The 23,991-nt window shown below is 42.4% G+C and overlaps 1 protein-coding gene across 1 annotated transcript; it reads right to left on the bottom strand.

Annotated features, from left to right (window-relative positions):
- Positions 1-373: 373 nt before the first annotated feature.
- Positions 374-17,736, bottom strand: LOC119811508 (hepatitis A virus cellular receptor 1 homolog). The gene is made up of 8 exons (XM_038325434.1): positions 17,688-17,736; positions 15,536-15,868; positions 11,355-11,387; positions 11,100-11,258; positions 8,692-8,741; positions 5,116-5,227; positions 3,725-3,761; positions 374-506 (listed from the first exon to the last, which is right to left on the bottom strand). Exons 1-8 carry the CDS (start codon positions 17,734-17,736, stop codon positions 374-376), a joined length of 906 nt encoding a protein of 301 aa, XP_038181362.1.
- Positions 17,737-23,991: the final 6,255 nt, after the last annotated feature.

Below are 23,991 nucleotides of genomic sequence, written 5' to 3' on the forward strand. Positions count from 1 at the left end.
AAATACTTCTAAATTCAGGATGTCCCTTCCCTCAGTTTTTTTTTTAAACTTTCAGTCTTATTCCTCTCTTAATGACTTTAATAATCAAGACGAGAATCTATTTCCTGTACTATCGGTGACTATGTTGATTAAAGGAAAAACAAAAATCTAAAATGTTCACATTTGAGAGAACGTTCTGCAATGAGTGAGAGACTGAGGCAGTGTTGATGTAAGAATTAGGATGGTGTGAACCGTGAGTTTGAGTATTAACAGCGGAGGGTCACCCTCTCCACCACTGCTGTATGAACCGACACAGAACATAGCCCTGCAGCTGGAAAGGCTGTTTGCGCTGTCAAATCCGGTTGCTCTCTCTGCAGTCTCAGACAGATGGTGCCTAAGAGGGTTTCTGGGACTCTTTCTGTAGGGTAGGAGTGTCTTCAATTATGTAGACATTGTCTTCAGCTCGGGACCGGATAACTGCTGTGTCTTGCCAAGTTCGGATCTTATTGGCACGGAAAGCTACCAAGCTGCAGAGAGAGAGAGATGTTGAAGAAAGAATAAGAGAAAGAATAACCTTTCAGATTCAAGCAGAATTCATTCATGGCACATGCTCAGGACTCTAGGAGACCCATTACAAAAACTGTAATAGTAACCAGTACCATACAGACCCTCCTATCCTATTAGGTCATAGAAAATTTTGTTTAATAAACATTCAACTAACCAAAATACAGGACTTTAAAAAATCGGCTCATATTGGAATCCTTCAAGATACTAATGTAATAAAACACAAAAGTGGGAGATCTAGACAGAGAGATATTTTGGCACCAAACGGAGATGCCTAATCAGGATGTGCATTTTGGAACTGGGCTAGATGACTTGTGTGTTTACTTTGCACTGTGATGCTTTAGAAAGACTGAGGAGAGCCTGGTGACCTGAGGCCGTCCCTGGAGCCCCCAGAAAAGGCAGAAGAAAGAGCTAGCTCCACAGTGTTGTCCTCTGACCTCCACAGGTGCCACACACCTCCACACACATACACATCATGCTCACAGTGATACAAACTTTTGTTTGTTTAAAAAGAAAGAGTATTGAAACCTGCATAGCATCTAACCCTCTAACAATAAGCATGGAGTAGAAAACATGTCAAGTCACAAAGCAGCTGTAGCTGCTGCTCTGGGGCACAATTCAAGACTACTGTGTGCCACACATGCGCAGACACAGCGTGCACACAAACAGCAGGAACTGCACTGGAAGGAATTTGGGGAGAGCACAGCAGGTCTTTGTACTTCGCCTATCCTGACAGCTGTGGGAGGGGCTTCACTTGGAGAGCTCATTCTATACCCATGATCATCAGGGTGGGCACAGTGCGCTGATATTTGAGCTTCTAGAACTCACATAGGAGCAAAAAACAGGAAGAAAACAAACTAACTCAGGGGTGATGTTTTGACAGTGGAGTTTTGTCATTTGTGACTATTTCTACCACTGAAATGTAGAACCAAAATGAGCGTCTCCAGTCAGCTACGAGGAACGAACACCTGTGCTGAGAATTCCAAAGGACAAGAGAGAGCAAGCTCCACTCTGCCTGGACAGTCACACATGTAGGGAAACAGTGTAGGGCCAGGACACTCGTGAGTCAGTATGACGGAACTGACAGAAAAAAATCATGACAAAATGCCCAAAAACTGTTATGTAGTGCTTATTTTGGTTTACTGGCTTTCTTTCTTGCTTTTTATTTATTTATAATTCATTCATTTGGTTTAGTAAGGGTCTCACCATGTTTTCCTGGCTATCCTGTAACTCCTTACATATACCCGACTGTCCTGAGCTCATAGCCACCACCTGCCTCTGCCTGCTGAGTTGGAATTAAAGGTGTGAGCCACCGCACCTGGCGTTGTTTACGTGTTTTAAAACACTCTGTCTAAAAATAAGTCTGGGCTACTCTTAAACTTATAGTCCACCTGCATTAACTTAGTGTTGAAATAACAGGTGTGTGCCCCCTCACCCAGCTTCTCCTATCTTCTCTATGTGTTGTGTTTTCTCCAATATTTTCTTTTAAGTTAAAACTGATTAAAAGTAGCTTTGGGAACTGAAGAATTGATCAGCAGTTAAGGATGCTTATTGTACAAACAGGAGAACCAGAGTTCAGATGCTGCCCCAGGGGACAGGTAGAACATCTCCTGCATGCCTGTAACCCAGCACTGAGGGAGACTAAGGCAGGAGGATCACTGGGACTTTCTGGCTGTTGGCAAAGCAAACTGTGAACTGCAGGCCCAAGGGAGACTCTGCCTCAAAGGAGACAGTGAGGGATAGAGGAGGACACTCACTGCCCTCCTCTGGCCTCCATGTATGTGTGCTTGCACACACTCATGCCTGTCTTCCCCATGTCCCCATTCCTGCCCCCACCTCTATCTACCCTTAACTTTCTCTCACATGCAAAAGTAAAAATTTAAATCTTAAAAAAAAAAGATGCCTTATCAACTCAGGACCAAAAATAATGGGCAAAAATAATGTTGTGTTCTACCAAGTCTAAGGAATAGCTCCCTTCCATCTACAGAATCCATTAGTTCACTTTATATTATTTAATTTACCAGTTAGCTCTATAAGCAGGGGCTCCTGAGGTTGAGGTCAGTGTAGTGTGACCTCAGATGCTGCTTCATATTTATGAATCTGTGTTTTAATCTGTAGGATGATGCTAAAATATTTCCTACCTTATAGATTTCTTACTGTGAAGAGAAGTGAGTGACAATTAATAAGAACTAACTGTATCAGGCACTTCTAATGGGCTGACATTGGTCATGACCCAGTTCATGGCTTGGCTCTTGTGCTTAAAAAGACCCAGGTGAGTCTATGGATGACTGAAGGACATGGATTTTGACTCCAATACATAGTCCTGTGTCCTGCCAATCTTTAGCCAATTGTAGAAAATTAGATGGCTGTAGACAAGCCAGATCACACGAGAGAGAATAAAAGAGCCCCAAGTACAGTAAACAAGACAAGAACAGCAAAGTCAGGCAAGGCAGACACCAGTGTAGTGAGCGGATGGGACTGATGTGGAGACGCTGGTCATACTGCAGTTTCATTACCCTCCTGGCAGACTCAGAAATGATCTTCAACTAAATCCTCTGCTCCCTTGGGCATCCTCAAACAACCTATCTCCTAGCCCTGTCGTCCCCAGAACACTTCCCTTAAAGCACCTACATGACCTTTCTACTAGCCTATATGATATACTTCATCAGATTTTTATAGACTAGGTACTCAATGAAAGAAAACACTGAAGGAAACAGGAGTGGGTCAAAGCGACTCCTTCCATACCAGCTCCAGGAAGCAAAGCTTACAATTAGTGTCCACCTATAAGAGACTAGGATCAAGGGGCCTTCTGTTCCTGTCCTACCATAAATACATAAATACAGAATGCAGAAAGTATCTCTGAGAAATGAGGGTAACAAGTAAGGAACTCATTAAAATTTATTTGGGGATCCAATGTAGAGAATAAGGGCCAACCATTGTGGAACACACCTGTAATCCCAGAGTGAAAGAGCCTGAGGCAGGAGGATTGTGAGTTCCAGCCTGGCCTAGCTACATAGCAGGTTCCAGGCTAATCTGGACTACATAGTGAACCCTGTCTCGAATCAACCAACCCAGTAATGAATCAATTACTAAGGAATGTTTTAGTAAGAAAAGAGAGTATAGAGAGGAATTCCCAAGATTGTTGGATCAAAAAGATTCAGCACAATCCATGCCAGCTTACCTTAAAGACCCCGACTTCTTTTTCATAAGGATGCACCCTAAATTGGGGTGGGAGGTGGTAAGAAAATGAAAGAAAGATTATACATGGTATCAGAAACACTCATGACACTTTCTCCTAATCAAGGATGTTGTCTCTGTTTATGATTGAACCATCCCTGGGTAACTTTCTGTAATTCCTTCCTGTCCCCCACAGGAAGGATTGTCTGTCCATTCACTGTCTGGTGTTTTCATCCACGTGGCCTAATGCACTAGAGTGAGGGTGGTAAACTTTTGTTCACTGAGACAAACAAAAAGACTCGATTTTTTCTAATAATCCCACAAAGGAAAAATAAACAACTTTGGACTAAGGAAGGGAAGACACTTGTTGTATTTTACTTAATTTTTGTGTAATTCTCCCTTTTAGACATGGTCTGACATGAAGCCCAGACTAGCCACAGACTTGTAGAATGCTGGTATTATAGGCACATGCCACTAGAGCCACCTTAAATAATCATTTTGTATAAACAGTTTTTAAATAATTAGAGGGAACCATCTGAAATCTGGCAGGCATATCCTTATTCCCCATTTCCTGTGAAACAGGTTAGTAATGGGCGCATGCATGGTGTTTTGTAAAGCCTGTGACTGAAGTTCATACACAGGGAATGGACTGCACAGAGAGAAACACTGTGTACAGTTGTACAGTTTATGGAAAGGACCGCGTAGGCCTGGGTGCCACCTTCAAAGAGTCTGTCCCAGTATGTCAGGAGGCTTTTTGCTAACATCTCATTTGCTGCTTCTACTAAGTACATTCCAGAACATTCAACAGTAGCATTATGGGATACAAGTGAGATTCCCAAAATAGGAAAAGAGAGAAAGCATCTAAGGTCTTATAGTCACTAAAACATCTCAAACCTATCTAAAATCTCTTGGGTCATATAGTATTTAATTTCTTCTATGGAGAACATAATGGTAGTATTTTGATGGTAACAGCTGAAAGACAAAGGATAGGGCTATGAACAAGAGTGTTGCCAAGCACTGCAGACTATTCCTGCGAGCCCAGCAATGGGATATTGGAGGCCAGAGGATCTGGAGTTGGGGGTCATGATCAGCTACCAGCTAAGGTCAATACCTGTATGGAGTACATGAGATCAAGTTTTAGAGAATAGGAATCTTTGGAGACACAGTAGCAATGGTTCAAGGTCACTGAGAAGAGCACTCACCATGTACCAGAAATCACCCACAGAGTTTTCTGGGTCCTAACCTATCCCTTGGGGAGTAGATGGTTTAACATGAGAGCCTTAGATCTGGGGATACACAGGCCATGTGAAATCAAAGCCCCCTTGGCATGTGCAGGTGCTTAAAGACAGAGAGCCCTGGCTCTCCTTCCTTGAGGACAGCTGTGACATGACTTACTGGTGATAACCGCGGTGCTCACAAGCAGCAGCAACATCAGGGCAGCAGTGGAGATGCCAATGTAGAAGCCCTTACTCATGTTCTTCTGCTGTTTCCATGAAGGGATCGATTCCTAAGGAAACATTAAATAAAATATTAGTAGCAATAAATAAACAGCAGTAAACACAGGAGACACCAAGTGAGAGGAACAGCAACACATGCTTGACCTTAACCTAGATGCTAGGTCCTAGAACTGCATCTTTACTGGCCTGTGACTTGTCCGGAATATGCAGGAAGACCCAAGGATCTGGGGTGGTAACGGGCAGTGGAACTCCGAGACAGTGTGAAATCAGTGTCTTTGATGATGATGGAAACGTGGTCTATGTTGCTAGAGGCGATTACCTGGGTAGATGCCTCAGTCAAAATTCTAACCTCATGCTTAATGTGGGTGCACACATCATATGTGTGATTACATCTGTTTAATGGTCTGTAAAGTATTCTCTAAATGCATCATTTTAGGATATTAACAGAGTAAAAAGAATCGCTCATGTCTAAGTCAACTGGCTCTCAGTGTGCTCAGCCCCTGGTCTGGTCCTTCACCACAGACCCTAGTTGTTCTGTAAGTGCAACTCAAGATTCCACATCTTCATAAACATTTAATACCAAATGGTCAGCATGGAAACATACACACACTGTTAGACAGTCTTTAGAAGGGCAGGTTTTATTAATGTTTGTAGGAATAAATATATGTAATGAATATGAACATATGTAATATATAATATATAGCATATACAGTTGATTTGTATATACTAAAATTACATATATTACATATTGTATAATTTTATATTAAATATACATTAATATATAACACATATATTATATGTGTTTATATAGGCACACACACACATATATATATATATATATATATATATATATATATATATATATAAACTAAGGATCAAAGATCATGAATTAGCAAGAAAGCAAGGAAGGGGTATGTAGAAGGCTTTGGAGGGTATTGAGAAAAAGGGAAACAATACAATTATAGCCGATAACTTTCTAAAAATAGTAGGAAGACTCTGCCTCTGGATGCAGCCTGATTAGCACCATGTGATAAGGCAGAATGAAGAATCTCCCTAGTACTCTGGTGCAGATCATCAGGGATCAGCACACACTGGAAGAAGCAGGAGACAACTGAGCAGTAGGTGAGGCCCCTCTAATAACTTGGCACTAATCTACTAGCACTAAACAGAGTTAAATGGATGGTTTAACTATACTATAAAAAAGGGAGATCAAAGACCAGGTCTTTGCCCGCGTGTGAGCCTCACCTATGGGGTCACAATCCAGGCTCCTCTGTTTAGTAAGGGAGACCATGGACAAGTTAGCTAAGCTCTGTGAGCTTTGTCTCTACGTCCTCAAGCAATGTGTTCAGTGGGTTCCTGGGAAGAGATTCTTAGTTATTCTTGACAAATGCTGTGGGGAATACAGGAGAAAATAAGGTTTGTTTTTTGTTATGACAGGGTCTCCTGATCCCAGGCTGTCTTGACTCTCTTTGCTTGACAATGACCTGGAACCTCTGATCCTCCTTCCTAACCCTCCTGAGAGCTTGGACTGCACGTGTGTCTACAGTGCCCACGGAACATTGACTTCAGAACATGTTCCTGATTAGGAATGGTAGCAATGCTCATCTTGTCTCTGTAATCTTCACAGATTTTATTCAATTTCTTTTCATGAAACAGAGTCCATGAACTTGATATCCTGGTTCAAGATGATTGCTGCTATTGACAGACCTAGGGGTGCACACCTTAATCCCAGGACCTAAGAGGTGGTAGCAGGAAGGTCAGGAATTCTAGATCCTTCCTGGGTATGTAGCAAGGTCAAGCCCAGCCTGAGCTCCAAGGAATTCTGTCTCAAACAAACAAACAAATAAACAAATAAACAAACACCTTGAAAACAAATCTGTGTGTTCTGTGTATTGTTTTTGATGCATTAGGGACAGCTTGATGTCGTCAGAGACCAGCGTCACTACGGTTTATTTTGAATTCAACTCTAAGTTATTACTCCGTGCTGCTAAGCATGACCGTCTCTCAGGTAGCTGAGGGCAAGGACAACCTTGACATGCGGTGCTGTGTGGTTTTATACGGAGCCATATGTCTGCTCCCTCAGCAGCACATACTTACTGGTGTCTGATATTTAACTAGTATACACAGATTCTTTCCACAACTACAAGACCACTGGGTGTAATGGCAATTAACTCATTATATTTAAAGTGTCAAGATGGACCCATGGCACAGGCTTGTAATCCCAGTACTCAGTAGGCTGAGGCAGAAGACTGTGAGTTCTAGGCCAGCCTGAGCTATGAAATGAGATGATGTCTTATAGAAGGGAGACAGTTACGGTAGGGTTTACTCCTATAATTTCAGTTCTTGAGGGACAGAGGTAGCAGGGTCAGGAGTTCAGGGTCATCCTCAGCTGCGCAGTAAGTTCGAGGACAGCTGGACTATGTAAGATCCTTCTCAAAAGACAAACAAAAGAGACTAACTTTCAGCTTTTATGTGTTATGTTCTGACTGTCAACAGGTATAAACGCCTTAGGCCATTTGGCCCAGTAGAGATATCTCCAACTTGTTCTGAATTATCTTGTTGCTCGGTGGTTTTTGGCAGTTCAAACCTGGGGCCTGGCACGTGCTAACAAGGGCTTTGCTACTTCCAACATCCAAATAATCCTCACAAACCCCTATCTGGCTTTTTTAAACAAACAAACAAACAAACAAATAAACCTCAACCACCATTTCTCCTGTGCCAATTACATACACTAAAACAGACTTTGTTTCTTCCTGGAGCCAAAAGAGAAAAATCCTATTGAAAAATTCAGCTATTTGTAGAGCTAGAACTCTGGCAAGAATCTTGGAGGCAGCCGGGAAGTGGTGGCACAAACCTTTAATCCCAGCACTCGGAGAGGCAGAGGAGGTCGACCTCTGTGAGTTCAAGGCCATCCTGGTCTACAAGAGCTAGTTCCAGGATGACTCTAAAGCTACTTGAAAAACAAATATATATTCTGGAGGCAGTGTGCCTTAGATTTTTCTCTCAAGCTTAGTATACAGAAACTCTAGGAAAAAAATCATGCAAAATTAAGATTGTCTAAGATATAATACCTTCTGTGGAGGTTTGTGTGTGGAAAACAGGATCACCATTAGGCTCTAGGGAATGGTCAGTGATTAGAAAAACAGTATCAAGGGACCAAAAATAAACATCTTAAATTCAAATATCCTTTGTAAGCATCAGATCTTTTCTTTCTACTTTCTTTATTTTTATACATTTATGAGTTCATTTTTCTACAGTTTTTGAGATACCATCTCACTATTTAGCCCAAGCAGCCTATTAATCTAGGTTGACCTCAAACTTCTTATATCTTGTTTTAACTTTCTTAGTCCCAAAAATAAGGAAGATACCAGTATACCTAACTCTTGTCTTTTCTTCATTTTTTTGCATGCAACTATCTGTGAATTAATTTTATGACAAAATCTGTAAATACAAATTGTTTCCCAGAAGATATACAAGTGAACATGGCTGATAAATTAAGGAGGAATATGCTTACAGTGTAATTAGTCCTAGAGTCGTCCGAGGATGTCACAGTGTTATTCCAATCTGCTCAACAAGAGGGAAAATTAATTATAATTACAAGAATTTAGATCATTTTTACTACATCTATAAATAATACCCACAAGACCAATGTGTCTTATACTATGTGAGGGCTGGGTTTTAATATGGCAGGAGATTCACTGAAAAGCAAATTTTGAACATTTAAATATTTTAAGTATATCTGAAATGTCTATTTTATTTTATTTATTATTATTTTTTATTAAAAATTTCCGCCTCCTCCCCGCCTCCCATTTCCCTCCCCCTCCCCCTACTCTTCTCCCCCTCTCTCTCCAGTCAGAAGAGCAGTAAGGGTTCCCTGCCCTGAGGGAAGTCCACGGTCCTCCCCCCTCCATCCAGGTCTAGGAAGGTGAGCATCCAAACAGGCTAGCCCCCCCCCAAAAAAAAACCAGTACATGCAGTAGGATCAAAACCCAGTGCCATTGTCCTTGGCTTCTCGGCAGTCCTCATTGTCTGCCATGTTTAGAGTCCGGTTTTATCCCATGCTTTTTCAGTCCCAGTCCAGCTGGCCTGGGTGAGCTCCCATTAGATCAGCCCCACCATCTCAGTGGGTGGGTGTCTATTTTAAAAAAGGAATCTATTCTTCGCATTGTTTCTATGTGTCTATGACTGAAACACAGAATCCCCTTGCTGCTGATATCAGACATGTACAAGGGTTGTGATGTTATGACAAGGATACCCTTCACTCTTTTTTACAGATAATTATATACTTTTAATTTTGGCAAATGGCAGACATCTCTACTGTCAGCATACGCACAATGCCTGCACAATGAGTGGAAACACTACAGGTCTATGGGAGTCCCCAACAACTACTGAAGCTGACATTGCCTGACACAAATAAAGTTGAGTGACTCATAGCCCTCCTCATTCTCACTGTACTGTGTTTACATTTCACTCTCTGTGAAAACCCTGACAAGGAGCCAAAGGCAACGACTAGGTGTAGGCAGCAACTACAATCTGGGCTCTGTTTGTGACCTAGGCCCTTAAGTAAGACCTTCCAGGAACAAGAGGAAGTGATTCAGTAAGGTGAAGCTGAATCAGAGAAAACTTGAACTCAATACTGACCATATTCATTAGCAAAGTGACCTCATAATCAAGGTGCTGCAATAAGCACTTAGGAATGCACGCATGGGCACTCAACACTGTAGGAAACACAGGCGATGTTACTATTGTTATGTGATGGAAGGACCAGGGAGCAGAAGCGTGAACACTGAGGAGTTCACTTTAGAAATATCGTACTGCCTATGTAATGAGGACCATTCAACAACTTCTCCAAAGAAGTGTGCCTGGAATAGGGGACAAATGGAAAGGTGTGTGTCTCCAAAGGGAACTAAAGAGTTTCCCCAATCTACCAGTGACATAAATTACCATGAACTAATGAAACAGAATGGTGTATAAGATGCCTGGCAGGCACAGCAATCAAAACAGGTGGTGGCCCCTGGGACACCCAAGTCCCTTGAAGTATGAACTACATGGCCTCACTCAAAAGTTCAAGTATGTTAAATCATTTCCTGAAGCCTTTGAATTTGGTGTGTGTGTGTGTGTGTGTGTGTGTGTGTATGTGTGTGTGTGTGTGTGTGTGTGTGTGCATCCCTACTAAGGACTCATATTGCACTTTCCATTTTACTCGAATAAATTGAGAGATCCTGAAAGCAAAACTTTGCAAGGCATCCATTGTTCTTTAAAGGGGTGGTGCACGATGCCTGTCCAGTGAGGATGCAGAAACAGCACAAACCCTCCAAACATCCCAGCTCGTGGCTAGGGACAAACCAACTTCCTACTAAAGTGAACAGGGACAGAGTCTGAACCACTCTCTGTCTTCATGACTTCCATCATGAACTGTCAGTTCCTGTCACTATGAAAGAGGGACAGATCACAGCTATACAGGACATAATTGTTGGAGATTTAAACACTGCATCATGGAGCATGCTTCCTGGGGATCAGGAAATGCTAAATGTCAGTTTCCCTGACCTATGGCCTCAGTTGGATGGTCCAGTTTCAGGATGGATGTCAAGGGTCAAGGATCTCCCTACTCTGACCCTCGTTCTCAGTCGGTCCTTAGATTTTCAGCAGAGAGTCGTGTCCAGCTGATCCAGATTCCCACCATCTTCATCAGCTCTCGTAGATCCACCTCAGTCTAGCTAGAGTGAGTCCCAGGGAACAGAGAGATGGTGTCCTCCATCTTACACAGCAGAGAATGAATGTAACTTAAGAATTAGTGAGGTTGTTGTTGGGACACAGCTAAGAACTCTTCACCTCTATTATACTTATGTCTTGACTCAGTGTCTTGTGTCCTACAGATGCTTTTAAGAAGGACTCTGGGTCCTGAACCACATTGAGTTTTACCTGGTGTGTGAGTCTGCGTGTGCGCTGGTGTTGTAGGAGCAGAGGTGGAGACTCTGGGTGATGCTGGTACACGTGTGGGTCTCCCTGTAGTTCTGAGTCTCCCTGTAGTTGTGGATCTTGTTATAGTTGTGGGTCTCCCTGTAGTTGTGGGTCTTGTTGACAGTGTCGTGGGTCTCCCTGTAGTCGTGGGTCTCCCTGTAGTTGTGGGTCTCCCTGTAGTTGTGGATCTTGTTATAGTTGTGGGTCCCCCTCTTGTTGTGGGTCTTGTTGGAGGACTTGCAGGAATTTCTGGATTTGAAAATCAAAATAAAACAAGGATCAGTCTAGCAAGAAAAGACAATAACTTGCAGCACCAGTAAGCGGCTGTCCCCAGAAAGGCTGTTCTACTGAACTTCTGTTCTTTGTTATCGACCAACCAGAATGGGGCAGAGCAGTGGAGACAGCTTCCCAATAGGAGGCAGTTGCACCCACACCATGGAGATGAGAACAGAGCCCAAGTTCCTAAAGTCACACTTCTAAATGGCAGTTGTCTGGTCCTCAGGTCTCCCAGCATCTCTGTGACACTGAGAGGGTATTGGGGGGGACTGGGACTTCTCTCAGTGATGACTGACTTCACCCACAGTTTCCAGGCCCAGCATGTTCCCTTCAGTCAGTCCTGAGAGGACACAGCATACAGCCCTGCATCTTAGCACACACACCCCACACGAATCCCAACACAAATGGGATTTGCCCATTTGAGTAGGGAGTGGACATTGTCTTCTATGGTTTCTTTCAATCTAAGGGAGACAAGGTGAGTACTCCTTATGAAAAAAAAAATGCTTGGTACCTGGAGTTAAAGTATTTAAATCTTCCTTAACAATTCAGAATAATTGCATATAGATATTATAGATGAGCCTCAAATATAAACGTGGATTGATATAGCATTCATATGACTACACTTTACATATATAGTTTAAAGAAAACTTTGCAAATTTTTGATACTGCTGCACGTTATGGTTTCATGGCATTGAATTTTCCATGATTATTATCAAGTCTGTGTTCCAGATTTTAAATCGCTGTAGACTTGGGGTTTTGGATTAGTGAGGTTCAACCTACAATTCACAAATCAGCAGCATCCAAAGGGCCATAAGGATCCAAACAGCTACTGATGGTCTCAGTGTGCAGAGGTCTAAGACAGGAACTAAGACAAAGTAGAGCTGGAATCGTCATCCAGACACTCAGTCTTGAGTGTGTCAACAAACATATGTTCCCGGTAAATAATCTCCCTCGATCTTAACTGTGCTAACTACAAAATAATACCTCGACAACGAGAAATAATTGCTTTGAAAACTCCTCTTTATGTGGGATACAGAGTAGTTCCTTAATCCAGTGTGTGTTTACTTTGAAATGAAGAAAAACCTGTAGTGTTCTTACGACGTGTAGGGAGGTGGGTGTGGAGCATCCCCCTTAAATTTAATACATGTATTCATTCATTTAATTGTGCATTTGTGAGATGTCACAAATGTGGATGGCAGGGGATAACTCTGCAGAGTCTGTCCTCTCCTTCCACCACGTGGGCCTAGGGATTGAACTCAGGTCATCAAATTTAGCACTAGTCACCTTTCCTCACTGAGCCAGCTCACTGACCCTCAGGCCACTTTTATGCAGAGCGTCAGATGTAAGTGTTTTTGTCTCAGGAACATAAAAACAGGTGTTCAGGAGCAAGCCTTCCTGTCAATCATTTTGAAAGTCATTGCTGACAACATAGCAAGGAATGAGTGTGGCTTACTTCAATAAAATTATTCACACTAGTGAGTGTGTCTGTTTATAACCTGATCTGGTTCTAGGCTATCCTTTGGGCAGAGGCTTGAGCACAATAAAAACCCTTCCTGGAGAGTAGAGATCTCTGAGGTGGAGAGGCAAGCATGGGAACAATGCATCAGAAGATCACTGTGAGACCAACCAGGAAATAACAGCTCAGGGGCTTTGCTTTTCTTGTTCTGGGGCATTTTTCACCCAGGTAGATGGGAAAGTTTAAAGGAGCTGATGAGGGTCCTGGAAGAACTGAAGAAGAAGCTCCAGATGTTTAAATCATGAGAAAATATAAAGACTTGGTTGTTGAGGTTGAAACAGAGTTGCTGGCTCACTTATAGACTCACTGAGTGGCCAAAGAGTGGTTTTGTAAGCACTGACCTGTTAACAAATTTCTAAGTTTAATAAAGCCTTCAATTAATGAACTGAATAATTTAGTAACTTTATGCTATGATGGGATGTCTATTCCCCTTCTAGTTCTAGGGATATAATCCCAGGGTTTTGGGAGGAATGTGTGCTAGACAAGTGCCTTCTCAAGCTACAACCAAGGCCTGTATTTTTTTATTGTTTGGAGTTCTAGGGGCAGAACTTCAGGACTGCTAGACAAATTTCTACATATCTTCTAAGGCAGTTTTTTAAAAGGAGAAATTTGTGTTGGTGTGTGTGTGTGTGTGTGTGTGTGTGTGAATGTGGGTTTATTCTCATATGAATGGGTGCCCTCGGAGGCCAAAATTATTCAACTTCAGCCATATAAGTTATATAATTTCACAACTGTGATAGGCACTCAGAACTTTGTCTCTCACCCAGAACTGTCTATATACATCACTCTTTGCACCCCCTGTGACCAGCTTCTTCTGGACTCCCTAAGCTGCCTCCCAGACATACTTTTCAAGGCAGCTCCTTGCCCCATTAGGATGGACCACACCTAATGAGATATGGTGGCACATTTCTATAATCTCAGCCCTGGGGAGACTAAGGTATATGCAAGAACTTCCAGGTCAGCCTGATTTTACAAAGCAAGGCACAATCTCAATATCAGTCAATCAATCAATAAGCAGAGAGACAGAATAATGGTTCAGTGGATAGAGGCACTTGACTTGCAAGCTTGGACAGCTGGTCTTACATCCCTGGAACTCACATAAGGGTATAAAAGCAGTACAAACCCCACAAGTTTGCCCTCTAACAAATCCATCATGGCATGCAAACCCACCACACACACATCATTTATACATACAATAATAAATGCAGTTTTAAAAATTCAATTAAGAATAAAAATAAATGAATGGATGAATGAATAACAAAGGCTATAAGTTGGGAGACTGCAGAGCAATGTTCTTAATTTAAAAATACAGAGACAGGCTAGTATTGATTTCTATTATCTGTGTGAGCCCTTGGTAAAAGGAGATTTAAAACTTCACCAGAAGCCAAAAAGTCCTCGTAAGCTGACTCTTTACTCAGTGTAAGAAAATCAGGCTACGGACATGAAGAAGGAAAATGTAAAAAGGTACACACCTTTTATCTGAGAACAAGGGAGTCTGAAGCAGAGACAGAGGCAGGGGGATCTCTTTTAGTTCAATGGCAGCCTGGTCTACAGCACAAGTTTCAGGATAGCCAGAATTACACAGAGAAACCCTGTCTGGAAAAACAAAACAGGAAGAAAGAAAGAGAGGGAGGGGGAAAGGAGGGAGGGAAGAAGAAGAAAAAGAAGAAGAAGAAGAAGAAGAAGAAGAAGAAGAAGAAGAGAGAGAGAGAGAGAGAGAGAGAGAGAGAGAGAGAGAGAGAGAGAGAGAGAGAGAGAGAGAAAGAGAGAGAGGGGAGGGAGAATGAGCCCAGATTTTGGGGATTCATGAACTTCTTAGTGTTAGAACATGGGTTTGCACCTTTAGACCCGATCCCAGAGTCTGAATAGGCCAAGCCTATTATAACATGATTGTAACAAGTCAGACTTTTCCTTTGCTCTGGGGACCAGGGGGAATATTGAGAATATTTTGCAAGTTGCTATCTGAAGAGGATCCTCTGCCCTACCATTCCAGTCATGGCAGTTCTCTCTCTCTCTCTCTCTCTCTCTCTCTCTCTCTCTCTCTCTCTCTCTCTCTCTCTCACACACACACACACACACACACACACACACACACACACACACTTAAATGAAGCTCCTCTCCTGGTTGCAAAGAGAAGAGAAGGCCCTCCTTCCCTGGAAGCTTCTTCATACCCCATCAAGGGATGGACCTCACAGATTGTATGGTTTCTGTCTAATGCTCTCCCTCCCAGCTGGAGGGCTGATCTCGGCCTTGAGGCCTCCTCGTTCTAACAAAGCTCATTGGATGGAATTGTGTGTCTGCATCCTTTCTGGACTAACCGCTGTTGCTCATGCTATTACACTGCCGAGTGACCATGAACAGATATTGGAGGGAACACTCTGCTATCAGGACATTTCCATTGTTCAGGCAACACATTATGTGATATGATATGATGTGATTTCAAAGGCCCAAGGCAAGGCAGACAGGAAGTAGAAGTCTCCACCTATGGACAAATATATTTATAACAACCTCTAGTTTCATTCTTAGAGGGAAAAAGAACATATTAGCAAACAGAGGATTCAGATCACTTGCAAGAAATAAACAAAGGAAACATAAAATGCTTACCTGGTTTAACGTCCAATGAATAGGTTACAGAACGGAAAGATTCAGGGATTTTTGTTAAACAGCAATACAGACCACTGTCACTCAGAACAGCATTCTCTATTGTCAAGGACACGTCTCCTTCAGAAATACGCCCCTTTAGCTGGTATCGGCTGCTCCTCTGATAGGTGACTTGATATGCATTGGCCCGGATAAGTGTTCTATAATTATTAAAATACTGACATTCCCCGAGGTCCCAACTCATGTAACTGATTCCAATGTATGTTGAGTAAGTACATGGCAGTGTGACAGGGTGACCCACCACCCCCTTCACGATTACATAAGGATCCACAGCACCTGTGATGGGAAAGGGAAAGGGGGAGAAGAAGTAGAATATTAATACCTAGCATTTTCCTGGATTTTTTTTCAGAAAAAAATATGAGGGTAGGGACGCAAGTGAGGTTTCATTATGAGTATGAAACTGAGTTAAATGCTCACCCACTGAGTTCCAGCTCCAACCCTTCTTTACCAGTGTGTGTGTGTGTGTGTGTGTGTGTGTGTGAGAATATGTGTGCTCTGTGTGTGAATGTGTGTGTCTGTGTGTCTCTGTGTGTGAGTGTGTGTGTGTCTGTGTGTGTCTTTGTGAGTAAATCTTTATGTCTAGGTGTGTGTGTATGCCTATATGTGTGTGTGTGTGTGTGTGTGTGTGTGTAAATGTATATGCTGTGTATGTGTATGTGAAAATGTGTGCTGTGTGTGCTGTGGCGGGGGGAATGACAACTTATTTTTGTTGTAGTTATCATTTGGTTTTCTGAGCCAAGCTATTCACTTTGTAGCCTTGACTAACCTAGAACTTGCTACATAAACTGGGCTGACTTCAAGCTCCCAGAGCTCCGCTGCCTCTACCTTTCCAATCCCCTGATTACATGTACAGTTTTACAGCATGAATTTGAAGACTGTAAACGTTTTCCTGTTAGCATGACTAGTCCTTGAAACGCACACACACATACTAAGCAGAGATCTCTTCTTAAAAGTTGGTGAAATTCCAAAATTTGAGCAAGACCCACTTGCAAAGTAAGACCACATAGTCAGAGAATACGCAACCAATAACTTAATGATGCAAATTTAAAAACTGAAATTATTAATACAATTCTTTTGGGGATGATGGAATCGAATTCCCAATTCCAAGAGCTTCCATAGTGATCTTTCAAATACTTCTGAGAGCTGAGGATATAGCTCAGTGATACAGTGCTTGCCTAGCCCATGCTAGCCCCTGTCTTGGGATCCCCAGCACAGGAAACAAATAAACAAACAAAAGCACAAAACAATAAACTGTGATATTCCCTAACTAATCGCCTATATGTAGGCCTAGGCTGTGAGTTTGGTACATGATCTAGAAACCACATTCTTTATTCTATAAAATAAGTATGTTTCTTACTGGGGCATTCATTCCCTCATTTTGCCAAATACCTTTTAGGATCACAAATAAAATACATGGTGTTTTAATTAAGTCATAGAAATATATTTTATTTCTCACGGGATCAAAAGTTTGAGGTGATCCTCAGCAACCTACAGAGTCTGAGGCCAGCCTGGACTAACTTAGAGCCTGTCTTAAAGAAAATTATGTTATCCATTCTTTGCCCCTTTTCATGGGACATTCTGAATTAGAATGGTTTTAAGTTATATAATTGAAAATGGTTTTAAAAAGCAAAAATGCACAAAGAAATGGAATGAAGGTTGACTTCGAGTCGTCATCTACATGGAAAGCTCAATTTCCAATTTTTTATTAACCCTTGACTATAACAAGCATGCATGTGCACTCCCTCTTACTTGTCCGAAACATGCATGTACACGTAATCATCCTCACTTGTCCATCAAATGCATGCATGTGCACTCACCCTTACTTTTCCATCATAAGCATGTACATGCACTCAACCTTACATGTCCATAACATGAATGCATGTGCTCTCACTCTTAGCCTTACATATTCTTTTGGATCATATTTATTTAGCTGTAAGTTTTGGAATTTGTACAAGTTAATAAATTTCTTTGGAGCTACAATTTATCCTGGGTCTCTGCTCACTGCATAACCCATAATCAAAAAACCCCCAAGGATTGTCATCTCTTCTGTCACTTCTCGCCTCCTCAGCATTCCCCAGCTTATCCACTCACTTACCTGGGAGAAGAAGTATGAGGCCAGAAAAGAAGACTTGAGGATGCATCATGGTGCTGACCTGGAGGACAATGAGGAGACGCTCTGGTTGCTGTGGCACTCAGCACGCTGTACCCAGGCAGGTCTGCGTTCTGACTGTGACTCACACAGGCCTCTCTGCCAGGGACCCCTGTCCTCCCCAACACCCTCTTCTTTCCTGGTCCTTCCTCACATACAGCCAGCAATGTCCCTTATGGTCATGACATAAATAAGGTAGCAAACGGGAAACTGGAGGCAGAGACAAGAGTGTGTTCTCTTGGTAGAACTCTGAGCAGAGGCCAGCCCTCTAATGGCAAAGACATACTTGCCCTCAGGTGAACTCAGAGCTGTTGCTGCTCAGAGCCAGTAGTTAGTTCCTGAATCTCAACCAAAAAAACACTAGCGAGCTGGACTGAGAGAGAATATGAAGCATCTCTCATGATTCCACACACGGTGTCTGAGACCATGTATTCCTGGGGGATGTCTAGAGCCACCCAGAAAAGCACCAGATACAGATCAAATCCTTCCATTCACAGAGCCCCTCCATGCCTAGATTGATTCCTAGGTAACCTGGTCAGTGAGGAAGAGACCTGGTCAGTCATCCTCATCAACTTAGATCATGAAACTCAGTTATGAACAAGTTCAACAGAAGCGCCATATACGGACGGCCATGTATGCTTCAGCATTGCTAGGGCATAGATTTCAATTTTTTTTTTTTCAAAATAGCACTAATGTTTGCTCAACTTTTGGAGAATCTGCTGTGAAGGAGACAATGGGCTGTTTACTCAGAAGCACCGAATCTTTGTGGAACCCCTAAGTCAGCTACTTTTAAGCCCATTTATGGTGGATTTTAGGTGTTTTTAGATTCCAACATCTGAATTTCAATGTTCGCTTCTTAATTGGTAAACCATAAAAACATGAGTAAGCCTGACGAGTACTTCATTAACGCCACTTCTAGTAAGAAGATTCCAGGACTTTCTCTTAACGACGACTTTGCCCTGTTATCAGTCTTAAAGATGGTCATAGCGCAGGGCAGTGGTGACACACACACATTTAAACCCAGCACTTGGGAGGCAAAGACAAGCCCAGATCTCTGTGAGTTCAAAGCCAGCGTGGTTTACAGAGCAAGTTCCAAGACAGGCTTAACAGCTACAGAGAAACACTGTCTCAAAACAAAACAAAACAAAACAAAAAAACAGAAAAACAAAAAACAAAGAAAAAAAGAAAAGAAAAAGGAAAATAAAGGTGGTAATGGCTGTCACGGAGACTCCATGAGCTCAGCTTCATGGAGGCCTGGGGCCCTGCACTATTACATTAACAGCCCTGTACGTAGAAGAGATCAGAAAACTAAGGCTGCAAACTGCTGGCCAAACACTGAGAACTACTTTAGTAGATATTTTCAATATCTTATTTCTTTAGAACATATAAAACCAACACGAGATACGGCTATTCTACATTTTGACAAACTAAAATAATTGGTAGAACAAGGTGCCAACCATCCCGTCCCTTTAGAGTTGTATTGAGGAAGGGTGGTGTACTCGGGCATTCACTGCCTCACACAGTCTGCTACCCTTCTTGACACAAACTGTCACTGAGCCATCTCACAGGGTGTCCTATGGCCTACTTGCTCATAAAATGAAGGGACAAACTGTGATGTGAATAGCTTTCCAGGTTCCCAAAGGAAACCTTCTCCACATTCTGAATTCAACTGAGTAACGAGGTGAGCTCTGTAATGGAGTAAGCACCTTGCTGGTGGCTGGAAATGCCTTTATTTTCTGTCTTTCCATGCTTGAGAAGAATGCCTGAGTTCATCTCAACTACTCATGTTTGAGTTGCAGTTCCCTGTAGAATCCACAACTATGAAGCTCCTGCAGGGAGACTATGGAGGGGTGGAAAGTTGAAGATGAAGAGTCCTAAGAGTTCTAGTTAAAACCGATGACAATATTCCTGCCTCCACATGCAGAATGCTGAGATTGCAGGTGTGTGCCACTCTGCCCAGTCATCAGTAGATCCTTACCAGATGAGGGTGTCATTGTGTCTGAGCTCTGTACAGTGTTGTAGCCCGACTTAGCTCTTGAGATGTGGCTACTACAAGTGACTCAAAAATTATTTTTTGAGGCAGGATCTCTCTATGTACCCTTAGCTGTGTTGTTGGAACTCACTCTAAACTCAGAGATTTTATTTTGTCTCAGCCTCCCAAGTATGTGCCACCACACCCAGCTAGATTGACAAAAATTTTTTTTAAAAAAATTGTTTCTGATATCTTAAAATACTGTGTCTCTGTGTGGCTCTGTGCACTTGGGTGCAGGTGCTTGCTGAGCCCAGAGACATCAGGTCCCCTAGAACCGACACTGTAGGCAGCTCTGACCTCCTGATGTGGAGGCTGGGAACTGAACACACATTCTCTACAGGAGCAGTACAGGCTCTTACCCACTGAGCCATCTCTCCAGCCTCCAGCTGAATGGACATCATTTTATTTTTTTTAATCTCATTTGAAAGGGAAACTCAGAATAATAGTTCACAGGCTAAATGGCGGAGGGACTTGCAGGGTGGGCCCAGGAGAGTGAAGGCACAACCACCCCATAGCACCTGGAAGTAGCAGGTCAGACAGCTGAGAGGATGAAACAGTCTGGGGGGAGGATTGCACCAGTTCTCCTCCACATAAATGCATACATTTACAAAAACCTTATGAAGGTTTTCTCTAAGCATCTCCCTCAATATTTAAAGGATTCAATGGCTTCCCAGTCATTGATAACAAATGCTAAAAGTTGCTCACCAGCCCACAATGGAAACCCACTTCTGGTCTCCAACTAAAGTAAAACTTTCCTACTTCTGGCCAAGCTCACACACCTAGCACGGTACCTGCAGCTCTTGGGAGGCTCTCCCTTTCCTTCAAACAAATTGTTTCTTACAAATATTTTTACTTTGCAGACCACAAAAGTCAAGGAACAAGACTGCAGATATATCTATGCCCTCCACTCAATTACACTCACCTCACTGGGCCCATTTCCATGTTACATACAATATTATACTTTACTTAGACATGGGTCTAAATACATAGGGCTTAATCGAAAAGGACCAGAAAATTTTCTATAGGTTTCTTCTTATTTCTCATGTTAACTTTGTTTAAGATCATTTTAATAATTCATCTATGAAAATCCATTATTCCATTCCACCTTCCAATACTCTATTGGATGCTAAGTTGCCCTAATATCTAGAGACTCACACACCAATGTCCTTATGTCCTACACACAATCCCGCATCACCTCATATGTAATTCTATATGGTACAGAAACTCCAAATCCTGATTGTTTCTTCCAGCATGAGTCTGCAGAAGACTGTGCTTACCAGTTAAGTAGGAGAGACACAGCTTCTTGTCACAGTGTCTCCTTCTAGTCCTCTGCTGCTGATGGAGTCTTCCAGATCTGCCCAAGGATAACGACAAGTCTCTTTTGTAACTCCATTGTTATCTCCTGGCCACACCTTCAAGTGTTTGTCTTAAAATTTAGTCACTCTAGTTCAACAACTTTTGGCAGATAGCATCTATTCATTCTTTTCAGGAAACCTTAAGAAAATAATTAAAATAGCACCTAGGAAGCAGAGGCAGATTGATCTTGTGAGTTCCAGGTTAGCCTGGTCTATGTAGTAAGATCTTTTCTCCAAGACACAGTAAAACAAAAAACAAGAACCAAATTTCTGCTGGGCTGTCTCTAGAGCCTCAGCAAAGCTCTTCACCTGAGTGCAGACTCCAGCCTGGAGATCGTGCTGACCATTAATATGGTTCTTTAATAATAGGATTTTAAATACCTGGAACAAATTTCTCAACTTGCAGATGAATAACGTGAAAGGCAGAAGAGGCATAGAATACAGATAGAGCCCCGTGAGGGTCCTGGTGCAGAGGCAGAAGTGAAAGCTGACTCCTTCTACTCATTGGTCTGCCATTCAGCTACCATCATCCTAACACATGTTCATCTACAGCCCATGTTAATAGTGGATGAGTCTCAGAAAATGAAGGCAGACGAGAGTCTCTACTGGCAGAAGTGAGAGAGAGAGGATGCAACTTTCCAAAGCTGAGTTTCGCCATGCCCTGACGCCATTTTCAGGTCTACTAAACAGGCTTCCAAAGTTCGGTAGTTGTGATCATTTTCTACGCTGGAAACCGTAAGTTGCTACACTGTTCGAAGCAAAATGTTTCCAGAAGGTATTGCCACTTTGCAGGGCTTCCTCGTCTCCCCAAACCAAAGAGAGAATTAAATAAACCATGCATGGACTTCTTAAAGATGCTGAGGACAATGTCACAGATCTGCTTGGGGTTAAAGCTTCTCCTGCACCATCAGCATCCGAGTGTCTCTAAGATGTTGCCCCTACTCCCATTTGTGGGAGGATAGAGAGTCAGGGAGATATCATAACATTAGGTTTTACCAAATAGAGTTAGGATAATCATTTCATTTTGGATGTACAGTGTTGCTGTTTGTTTTTCTTTCTTGTTCTGAGACAGGATCCCACTATGTAATGCAGGCCAGCCTGAAACTCCTATGTAGCCAAGCATGACTATAAACTTGTTATTCTCTTCCCTCCCCTTGTGCTGGCATCACAGGTGTATGCCACCAGACATGGGTTTCTGCTGTGCTGAGGTTACAACCCAGGACTCCATATATGCTTGGCAAGTACACTAAAACTGGCCTCCATCCACAGCCAGGATGGCCGTCTTTCAATGAACTCTACACTCAAATCAAGATGTCCCATAGTCCCTGAGCACCAAGTAAACTGCCCATGCCAGGGGAGCTATATAAAATATGTACCAAGTCTTGTGAATGTCCTACTCTGGGGCTGTGACCGTAAACAATGTGGACTCCGGTGATTAACAGTGCATTTCATAGAGGATGGCAACATTTTATTAGAACTCTGTAGCCTGAAAATATTTCCAAGAAGTACAATTTTTTAAAAGGTACAAGACAACCTATTCCATAGGAACTCATTTTAGCAAAAACATGAGACAATGACAACTTATTTACATGCATTTGTCTAGAGGTGGAAATGTCATGAAAAAGCAACTCCTCATCGTGTCTCTCAGGTAGAGAAGCAGCTGCAATAGGAGGACAGTAGTTTGCAGCTGTATGCATTTTATCTTTTTATCATTTGAGTATTGTAAAAGACTCTTTAATATATGTTCAAAGGATTCTTTTGTTTGCATTTAAATTTGTTTGATATTTGTTTGTGTGTGTGTGTGTGTACATGTGAGTGTGTATACATGTGAGTGTAAGCCACATGCATTCCCTTGGAGACTACAAGAGGGCAATGGATCCCCTGGAGCTAGGGTTATAGGTCATTATACCCTCCACATGGAGGGAAATTCATCCTGGTCCATTGGAAGAGCCACAGGCACTCTGAACTGCTGACACATCTCTCCAGCCCCACATGAAACGTGTGACATAAAAATTAGATGCAGGGGCAGCAGGAGCCACAGCCTGAACCTTGAACTGGATAAGGGCAGAAGCAGCTGAGCAACAGATTTATCACCTTGCTTCCTGACTGTGCACGTAATGCCACCACCATTGTGCCTTATGTTGCTGCTGCCATGGTCCCCACCATGGCAAAGGGTGAGCCAAAATAGACCCTTCCTTCCTTGAAAGAGTTAACAGAAAATAAGGTTTTTTAAAAAGGAAAACAAAGCAAGTCAACCAGTCTTCGATTATGTATTGTTACAAATGAAAGTATTTTCATTAACATGATTTTATTTTCTCAGCCTAATTATGGCCTTCTTTCTTTCTTCCTTTATTTCTTTCCTTCCTTCTCTTAATAAGACAGATTGTCCCAGAAGGATGCACAAGCTTGTGGAAGGATAGTTGGCTACACACACACACATGCTCACTAAGAACCCCTTTCGCTCTACCAAGTACCACACTGTGTGACCATGGGTCACGGGATGGACATTAGATTCTGTCACACGTGCCAGTTCAGAAAATCACTGATTCCTACTTATGGAACACCCACTCCATTGGACCATCTGTATTCAGTAGAAGTCACTTGAATTTCGTGGAGCCATGTTAAGAAAATGCGATGCTAAAAGTTTGTATTTCCAGAGCAGGAGACAAAGACATGGTGAAGTGCTCCTTCCCAGTGCCCTTCAGAAAGCAGTGGCAGCAGCTCTGCTCCGGGCAGCTCCCTGGGTCTTGCTGCTCCATTGCCTGGATATTGACCTAATCTGCTGCATTCTGACTTCCTTGAAGAAAAGCTCATAAATATATTTCCTTCTTTTTAAAAGTTTTTAAAAATATTTTATTTCTTT

Source organism: Arvicola amphibius, chromosome 4, assembly GCF_903992535.2.
Source record: "Arvicola amphibius chromosome 4, mArvAmp1.2, whole genome shotgun sequence".
NCBI classification, from domain to species: domain Eukaryota; kingdom Metazoa; phylum Chordata; class Mammalia; order Rodentia; family Cricetidae; genus Arvicola; species Arvicola amphibius.